At 43.3% G+C, this 9,868-nt stretch overlaps 1 protein-coding gene across 1 annotated transcript; it reads left to right on the plus strand.

The window, feature by feature from the left end:
- The first annotated feature begins 328 nt into the window (after positions 1 to 328).
- Positions 329 to 3,315, plus strand: LOC123441444 (disease resistance protein RGA5-like). The gene is made up of 2 exons (XM_045117878.1): positions 329 to 1,134; positions 1,446 to 3,315. The coding sequence occupies exons 1-2, from the start codon at positions 329 to 331 to the stop codon at positions 3,313 to 3,315; spliced, it is 2,676 nt and encodes an 891-aa protein (XP_044973813.1).
- Positions 3,316 to 9,868: the final 6,553 nt, after the last annotated feature.

A 9,868-nucleotide genomic window follows, 5' to 3' on the forward strand; every position in this document is an offset into this window, starting at 1 on the left:
CTGGTCCAAAAGCCGGCTCGGACCGTGTCTAGGATGAGGGTCTGATCACGATCGAACGAACGTCATTCCTCTGGGATACATGGCGATTTTTCTGCTGCTTTTTAAACACGCTACATGTCAATTTTTGTCGCCGATCATGACAATTCTTACAAAGCTGTCATGAGCATTTTACTTGTTTTGTTATGGCAAGTTGGGCTTTCACTTAGGAAAACGCTGCCACAAAAACTTTCCCAATATATCGCGGTCCTAAGATTTTTGTTAAGAAAAAACTTCCATCGGGATAAATCCACTTGAATGAACTCGATGATGCGCATGCAGGGTTAGAGAGATGGCAGTCAGCGTTGTCACGGGCGCCATTAACTCTGTCATCGACAAGCTAACTGGCCTGCTCGGCGACCAGGTCAGCAGCATGCTCGGCAAACAAGTCAAGCTTGGGATCCAGTACCTGAGAAATGAACTGAGCAGCATGAAAGCTGTCTTGTTGAGGCTCTCAGATATGGAGGAGCACATGGACCCGCACACCAAGGAGTGGAGGGACAAGGTGCGGAACATGTCGTTTGAGATCGAGGACTGCATCGATCGCTTCGTGCAGAACCGCCACAACCATGGAACCTCCCAGGGTGGTCTGATGAAGAAGGCCGTGGGTATCCTCAAGGGGATATGGGATGACCTCCAGATCAGCAAGGAGATCGAGGCGCTCAAGGCCATGGTCGCCGAGGAGAGCGAGCGGCGCAACCGGTACAACATTGACATGTGCCATCCGTCACCTCCACCTGTGCCCTTGGACCAAGGAGGGCTACGTGCACAATACGAGACGGCCAGAAATCTTGTGGGCATTGATGCACCCCGGGAGAAAATCTTTGGGTGGCTGATGGAGCAAGACCCGAAACCAAACGTGGTGGTCATCTTTGGGATTGGAGGCTCCGGCAAGACCACACTAGCTTTGGAGGTGTACAACAAGATCCAAGAACCATTTGATTGCAGGGCTTTCGTCTCCGTTTCTCGAACTCCTAACGTCAAGAGCCTTTTAAAAGATATCTTGTTTCAAGTCAATGAAAAAGAGTATGACAAGTCAGAAATATGGGATCTGGCGCAGATGATACTCAAGATCAGGAACCACCTGAAAGACAAGAGGTAATAAATTCCCGATTTCTTCTTTCTACTAGTATTCTTGTAAGTCAACCTGAAATTGTCTCATGAAAAAGTGATATCGAGCAATCAGTCCCCATCCAGCACGCACCAACCACCAGATCGACAAAGCATGCATGCCTTATACATTTTGTACCAGAACATCCCTTTTAACAGTCCATTAAATCATTTTGCAGCTTACATTGTGCAGTTTTCTCAATCTTAGTACCGCCTTAATTTTATGTGCTTAGTGAAAATATGATCTACATTTAGCAAGGAATGAAGTTGTAATGTATTGCCCAAACAAATATATGCAGGTACTTAATTGTTATTGATGATATCTGGAGCTCATCAGCTTGGCAACATGTGAAATATGCCTTACCTATTGATAACAACAAACGAAGTAGAATGATTGCTACAACACGTAGTAAGAATGTGGCAACAGCATGTTGTGCTGACATGGATGGGCATATGTACGAAGCGAAGCTTTTAAGTATTGATGATTCCCGCAGTTTATTCCTTGGAAGAATATTCCCTTCTAACCAATGTTGTCCCCAAGACTTGAGAGAAGTAGCGGATGAAATTTTGAAGAAATGTGGTGGCTTGCCATTGGCCATAATCAGTATAGGCAGTTTACTAGCCTGCAAAAGTCGAACAGTTGAAGTCTGGTTGAAAATACGGAAATCTGTTTCTTCTGCAGTTGAGAAAGATTCTCCCATTGACCAAATGAAGAGAATATTATTTCTTAGTTATTTTGATCTTCCACCCCACTTAAAGGCTTGTTTGTTATACTTGAGTGTCTTTCCAGAGGATTATTACATTGACAGCAGATTTTTGATATGGAAATGGATGGCTGAAGGGTTAATCCATGAAGAAAATAGAGAAGATATGGAGATGCTCGGAGAAAGCTATTTAAATGAGCTTATCAACAGAAGCATGATCCAAGCAAGAAAGATTGGGGCGGATGGTACAACGGTGAAATTCTGTGGAGTTCATGATATTGTGTTGGATTTTATTACAAGCCAAGCTGCTGAAGACAAATTTGTCACTGTGTTGAATGATGGTAAATACCCTTCAAAGAATATTCGCTGGCTATCCCTCCACTTAAACTCTTCTGAAGCCGCAGATTTGCCAATAAAGGATGCATCTCTTCTTCGGTCACTAAATATATTTGGATCTAGTACTGTACCTAGAGGTAAGCAACTACCTCGAAATTGCAAAGCTTTGCGAGTGCTCAATATAGAAGGTGTTATGAAGTCTAAGAATCATGACATTCAACATATTGGAAGTTTCTATCAACTGAAGTACCTAAGGATCACGTTGGACGGAAAACATACACAAAGGGAAAGACCGTGGGATTACCGGATCACAGGCCCCAGAACAGCTATAACCGAGCTTCCAGAACAAATTGGCAACTTGCACAATCTAGAGGTATTAGATCTTAGAGGTTGTGTAATTATGAAACTACCAAGGACTATTGTTCAGTTAAAGAAACTCGTGTGCCTTTTTTTGCATGGAAATTCGACTCCACTGCCAGACGAAATTGGGAATCTGCAATGCTTGGAGGAGCTTTCATGGATCAATCTTTGTAAAGCATCTGTAAGGTCTATTGAAGGGCTTGGGGAGCTGACCAAACTAAGGGCACTTGATATTACATGGATATCATTTGGTGATGGAGCTTTCAATGATGAAGATCTCATGAAAGTGTGGGCGTCATCTCTCTCCAAACTCCTTGCAAACAGCCTACGTTCTTTGCGTTTCACTCAATTCAAAAGCTCTAACTTCTTAGATTGGTGGGTGTTTCCGAGTAGCTCCTCTCCTCCGCCTCTCCGGAGGCTAGTCCTTAGGGGACATATTTACTTTGGGTTCCCCACCTTACCAAAGCAGATCAGCTCCCTCATCAACCTCACTCGCCTTGGCATTTCAGGTGTATGTGAAATGGGAGAGAGGGGAGTCAATATCCTCGCAAGTCTACCGATGTTGCTTTCTCTTACACTGCGTTTGCGCTATGGTGTACAACTAGGGCATGCAATCGGCAGCCAAGGATTCCGGTGTTTAGTGAAGTTTAGCTTGTGTGCGGAGACCTGCTTGAAGTTTGAGCCAGGAGCTATGCCAAAGCTCCAGAGGTTAAAACTAGTCTTGGCAAAGTCAGACAAGTACAGCCCCGGTGGTTTTGTCCAAGGATAAATCATAGTCCTTTCGATATGTAAGAGTGAAATGACGTGGATGTCGCCTAGAGGGGGGGTGTATGGCGCTTTAAAATAATTACGGTTTAGGCTTGAAAAAATACGGGATAAAACTAGCATTTAATTTGTCAAGCACAAAACCTAAAACAACTAGGCTCACCTATGTGCACCAACAACTTATGCTAAGAAAGATAAACAACTAAGTGATAACAAGATATAAGACAAGAAACAATATGGCTATCGCAAAGTAAAGTGCATAAGTAAAGGGTTCGGGTAATAGATAACCGAGGCACACGAAGACGATGATGTATCCCGAAGTTCACAACCTTGCAGATGCTAATCTCCATTTTGAGTGGTGTGGAGGCACAATGCTCCCCAAGATGCCACTAAGGCCACTGTAATGTCCTCACACCCTCGCACAATGCAAGATGTCGTGATTGCACTAAGGGACCCTTGAGGGCGGTCACCGAACCCGCACAAAGAAGGTTGGGGCAATCTCCACAACTTAATTGGAGGCTCCCAACAACACCATGAAGCTTCACCACAATGGCATATGGCTTCGAGGTGACCACAAATGCTGAGGGCAATCTCCACAACTTAATTGGAGACCCCGACGCTTGCCCGGAGCTTTACACCACAATGATTGAGCTCCGAGGCACCACCAAGCTTCTAGGGGTACCAAGTACCCAAGGGTAATAAGCTTCTCAACTTCTCACTTCCACGTATCACGGTGGAGAACTCAAACCGATGCAACTAATGCAATCGAAAGAACACACGAAGTGGTCAAGTCCCTCATGCTCAAATCTCTCCAAAACAACAAAAGCTATGGAGAAATATGAGAGAAAGAACAAGGATCTCACAAAGAACTCCAAGATCAAGATCCAAGGGATTCCCCTCACATAGAGGAGAAAGTGATTGGTGGAGATGTGGATCTAGATCTCCTCTCTCTTTTTTCCTCAAGAACTAGCAAGAATCATTGGAGGGATTGAGAGTTAGCAAGCTCTAAGAAAGTCAACAATGGGTGAAGAACATGAGCTCAGCGGATGGATCTAGTCCAATGGGGAAGAAGACCTCCTTTATATAGTGCGGGAAAGAATCCAACCGTTACCCCCACTCACAGCCCGACCGGAGCGGTACTACCGCTGCCAGAACATCTGAGGGAGCAGTACTACCGCCCGGGAGCGGTAGTAAAAAACTACTACCGCTCAGGGAGCGGTACTACCGCTCCAGGAACTGCCAAAACTTTCACATACGAACTCCAAATTGAGAAAAATCAAGCTTGTTGGATTCACGGACGAGAAGAGCTATGAAAATGCCAATGATATAGAGATGTGAGACCTCTATGAATGAAGAAACGTCAAAAACATCCAACATTGAAAACATCATTGAAGATGCATATGGACTCCATTTTCGATGAACTCGAGCTTGTCGTGAAGATGACCATAAGCTCTAAAACTCACAAAGAGAAACATCAAACAAGAACCAAAATATATGATGCAATGATGTAAATGGTTTGAGCTCTCAACGAATGATACAATCAAGCTACTCACTTGAGAGCCCCCTTGACAGTACGACAATCTATCCTAAAATAGAAAACCTATCAAGGGCAAACCTATATCTTGCGCCTAGTCCTCTGAGCAAGATGATGATGATCTTTGCTTCCTCAAGATGGACCACCTTTCTTGATTGTGTTGGTTTGATGAAGACTAGATGATTTCTCCCCCATACTCACTATGGGTGAGCCACTCTTCAACACATCTTCACAAGTCCATTGCCACCACAATGGACGGCAAGCTTCAAGCATGATATCTTCGTGATGCTCCACTTGATCTTGCACACCGCAATCTTGATGATGACCACCACTTGATGTCATCCTTCATAGGTTGAACAAGATCTTCCTCTTGATGCAAACCCATGGAGACACACCTAACCCCACATATAACTCTCACAAAGACCATGGGTTAGTACACAAAAGCGTTATGGACAATGCTTACCGTACCATGGGATCACTTGATCCCTCTCGGTACATCTTGTACACTTTGTGTGTTGATCATATTTATTTAATATTTTCTTAATCTTGATCAACCTTGTGTCATTATGACCAATCTTTGGATAATACCTTGAATACCACCTTGTTCATCATATAAACTCCTTGAAACCAAGAGATGGACTTCAAGAAGTGCATATGGACAAATCCTTCGAATACAACTTAAGGCAACCATTAGTCCATAGGGATTGGCATAAATTACCAGAAACCACATATGGAGAAATATGCTCTAACAAAGAGTGTCAAACCCAACGAGGAGCAGAAGGAAATGATAAGTAGTTTTTAGCAAGGTATTATTTGCAAGTGCTATGAGTAACAGTAAAGATAGTTTTGTAGCAATATAATTAGTAACAAGCGACAAGTAACAATAGTAGCAAGTGTGCAACAAGATAGCCCAATCCTTTTTATAGCAAATGACATGCTTGAAAGTACTCTTATATGAAGCAAGCGCTCCCAAGGACACATGGGTATTTCCGTCTAGTCATGTTCATCATGCTGAGTTGATTCACGTACGTTAATTTGATAATTTGATATGTGGGTGGACCAGTGCTAAGGTGTTGTTCTTACTTGAATGAAAAAACCCACTTATGATTACCCCCTCTCGCAAGAATCCGCAACTACAAAAGAAGAGTTAAGATAAATCTAACCATAGCATGAAACATATGCATCCAATCAGCCCCTTATGAAATAACACATAAACTAGAGTTTAAGCTTCTGACACTCTAGCAACCCATCATCTACTTATTACTCCACAATGCCTTCCCTTAGGCCCATAATATGGTGAAGTGTCATGTAGTAAACATTCACACGACACCACTAAGAGAAGCAACAACATACATATCATCAAAATATTGAACGAATACCAAGTTCACATGATTACTTATAACAAGATTTCTCCCATGCCCTCAGTAACAAAAGTAACTACTCACACATCATCAACATGTTCAAGATCATAGGTGTAATAATGATGATTAAGGATCTGAACATAATATCTTCCACCAAGTAAACCAACAAGCATCAACTACGAGATGTAATCAACACTACTAATAACCCACATGCACAAATCTGAGGTTTTGAGACAATGATTGGATACAAGAGATGAGATGGTGTTGGTGAAGACACTGATGAAGATTGGTCCTCCCACGAAGGAGGAAGCATTGGCGGTGACGATGGCTTCGATCTCCCCCTCCCGGAGGAAAGTTTCCCCGGCAGAATCGTTTGTGCCGAATAATAAAAGGACATGTGCCCAGGTTTCCGCCTCAAGACGGTGGCGCTTCATCCCTGAAGTATCTTGTTGATTTTTTCTTAGTCAAAATACCCCTTATAGCGGAAGAAGGGGGCCATGGCACCTGCGAGGGCCCCCCAAGCTAACACGGCGCGCCCATGGGGGTGCCCTATTGGCTTGTGGCCAGAAGGTGCACCTCATGTGGTTTATTTTTCGCCCAATAATTCTTATATATCCCACCAAAATTCTCCGTGAAGTTTTATGTCCTTTGGAGTCAAGTGATTTTTCACCCTTTTTCTTGATTTTCACGTCCAAAAATGCAGTTGTGGCAATTTCCCTCTTTGTGATGTACCTTGTAAGTTTTGTGAGAAAATGCATAAGAATTTCATCATAATGAGGAATAATTGGCTAGAATATGATAAATATCAATAATAATTCATCATGGAAAATGGACATACCACTTGAAAACCCTCTTGCTTGTGTTGGGTGCAAGTGTTTTGTTTTGTGTGTATATGTGCTCCTAAATGAGGTTTCTATGCTTCTCATATTGGTTCGATAACCTTGGATATCATCAAGAGAAATACTTAGCTCTACTGTGTTGCATCTCCCCTCCTCCCCGGAGATAATCCCAACGCAATTTACAAGTAGTAGAGACGTATCAAAAAAACTTGTAGAGGGGATATTTTTCACCATCCAACTGATCTTTGATGACCCACAAGTATAGGGGATTGCTATCCCACACACAACAGTGCTAGAAATTGACACATTGACAGAGGCTGGGCTTGCGTTGGTTTTCCCTTGAAGAGGAAAGGGTGATGCAGCATAGGAGCAGTAAGTATTTCCCTCAGTTTGAGAACCAAGGTATCAATCCAGAAGGAGGGTCTCGTATAGTCCAGAGTACCTGCGCAAACACAAACAAGCTTGCACCCAACGCTTCAAAGGGGTTGTCAATCCCTTCAAGATTGTTTAAAAAGTGAGATCTGAAGGCGGAAAGTGCAACGAAGTAAAAAGTGTAAGGCTGAAAATATGGTGTGGAGTAGACCCTGGGGGCCATAGTGTTGACTAGAGGCTTCTCTCAAAATAGCAAGTATTATGGTGGGTGAACAAATTACTGTTGAGCAATTGATAGAACCGCGCAAAGTTATGACGATATCTAAGGCAATGATAATACATATAGGCATCACGTCCGAGATAAGTAGACAGATACTTTCTGCATCTACTACTATTACTCCACACATCAACCGCTATCCAGCATGCATCTAGTGTATTGAGTTCATGACGAACGGAGTAACGCCTTAAGCAAGATGGCATAATGTAGATGGATAATCTCAAACCAATGATGAAAATCCCATCTTTTTACCCTTGATGGCAACAACATGATGCGTGCCTCGCTACCCCTTCTATCACTAGGTGAGGTCACCGCACGGTATGAACCCAAAACCAATCACTTCTCCCATTGCAAGAATCATAGATCTAGTTGGCCAGACAAAACCCACAACTCGAAGAGAATTACAAGGATATGAAATCATGCATAAGAGAGATCAGAAGAAACTCAAATAAGATTCATAGATAATCTGATCATAAATCCACAATTCATCGGATCTCGACAAACACACCGCAAAAGAATATTACATCGGATAGATCTCCATTAAGATCATCAAGAACTTTGTATTGAAGATCCAAGAGAGAGAAGAAGCCATCTAGTTACTAGCTATGGACCCGTAGGTCTATGGTGAACTACTCACACATCATCAAAGAGGTCAAGGTGTTGATGAAGAAGCCCTCCGTATCCGAATCCCCCCTCTGGCAGGGCACCAGGATGTGCCTAGATAGGATCTTGTGGAGACAGAAGCTTGCGGCGGCGGAAAAGTACTTTCGATGATCTCCTGATTTTTTCTGGAATTTATGGGAATATATAGGCGAAATACCTAGGGCAAAGGGCGTTCAGGGGGCCCACAAGCCTGGATGGCGCGGCCTCCCCCTGGCCGCGGGGTGGGGGCTTGTGGGGCCCCTGAGGCTCCCCTGCCTTGGCTCCCAAGCATCCCGATCTTGTTCCGTTCCAAAAAAAAAACTTTTCGGAGATTTTCTTCCGTTTGGACTCCGTTTCAAAATCTCCTCTGAAAGGGGTAAAAAACATGGAAAAATAGGAACTGACACTTGGCACTGAGTTAATAAGTTAGTCCCAAAAAAATATATAAAAGGCGTACAAAACAACCAAAGTTTGACAAGATAATAGCATGAAACCATCAAAAATTATAGATACGTTGGAGACGTATCAGGGATCTATCGTAGTCCTTTCGATAAGTAAGAGTGTCGAACCCAACGAGGAGCAGAAGGATGTCACAAGTGGTTTTCAGCAAGGTAATATCTGCAAGCACTGAAATTATCGATAACAAGTAGTTGTGTGGCAAGATGATTCGTAGCAAGTAACAAAAGTAACAACGGTGGAGCAAAGTTGCCCAATCCCTTTTGTAGCAAGGGACAAGCCTGGACAAAGTCTTATAGGAGGAAAAGCGGTCCCGAGGACACACGGGAATTTCTGTCATGCTAGTTTTCATCATGTTCATATGATTCGCGTTCGTTACTTTGATAGTTTGATATGTGGGTGGACCGGCGCTTGGCTACTGCCCTTACTTGGACAAGCATCCCACTTATGATTAACCCCTCTCGCAAGCATCCACAACTACGAAAGAAGAATTAAGACAAAGTCTAACCATAGCATTAAACTAGTGGATCCAAATCAGCCACTTACGAAGAACGCATAAACTAGGGTTTAAGCTTCTATCACTCTAGGAACCCATCATCTACTTACTACTTCCCAACGACTTCCTCTAGGCCCAAATAATGGTGAAGTGTTATGTAGTCGACGTTCACATAACACCACTTGAAAGGACGTGGATGTCGCCTAGAGGGGGTGGATAGGCGCTTTACAATAATTAAGGTTTAGGCTTGAACAAAGGCGGAATAAAACTAACGTTTAATATGTCAAGCACAAAACCTAAAACAACTAGGCTCACCTATGTGCACCAACAACTTATGCTAAGCAAGATAAACAACTAAGTGATAGCAAGATATATGACAAGATACAATATGGCTATCACAAAGTAAAGTGCATAAGTAAAGGGTTCGGGTAAGAGATAACCGAGGCACGCGGAGACGATGATGTATCCCGAAGTTCACACCCTTGCGGATGATAATCTCCGTTGGAGCGGTGTGGAGGCACAATGCTCCCCAAGATGCCACTAAGGCCACCGTAATCTCCTCACGCCCTCGCACAATGCA

This window comes from Hordeum vulgare, chromosome 3H (assembly GCF_904849725.1).
Source record: "Hordeum vulgare subsp. vulgare chromosome 3H, MorexV3_pseudomolecules_assembly, whole genome shotgun sequence".
Taxonomy (NCBI): domain Eukaryota; kingdom Viridiplantae; phylum Streptophyta; class Magnoliopsida; order Poales; family Poaceae; genus Hordeum; species Hordeum vulgare.

Excerpts from the sequence above, each read along its gene's own strand:
- LOC123441444 (XM_045117878.1), top strand. The coding sequence starts at position 329 with ATGGCAGTCAGCGTTGTCACGGGCGCCATTAACTCTGTCATCGACAAG. Across the intron at positions 1,135-1,445 it reads AACCACCTGAAAGACAAGAG|GTACTTAATTGTTATTGATG; the intron begins GTAATAAATTCC and ends AAATATATGCAG.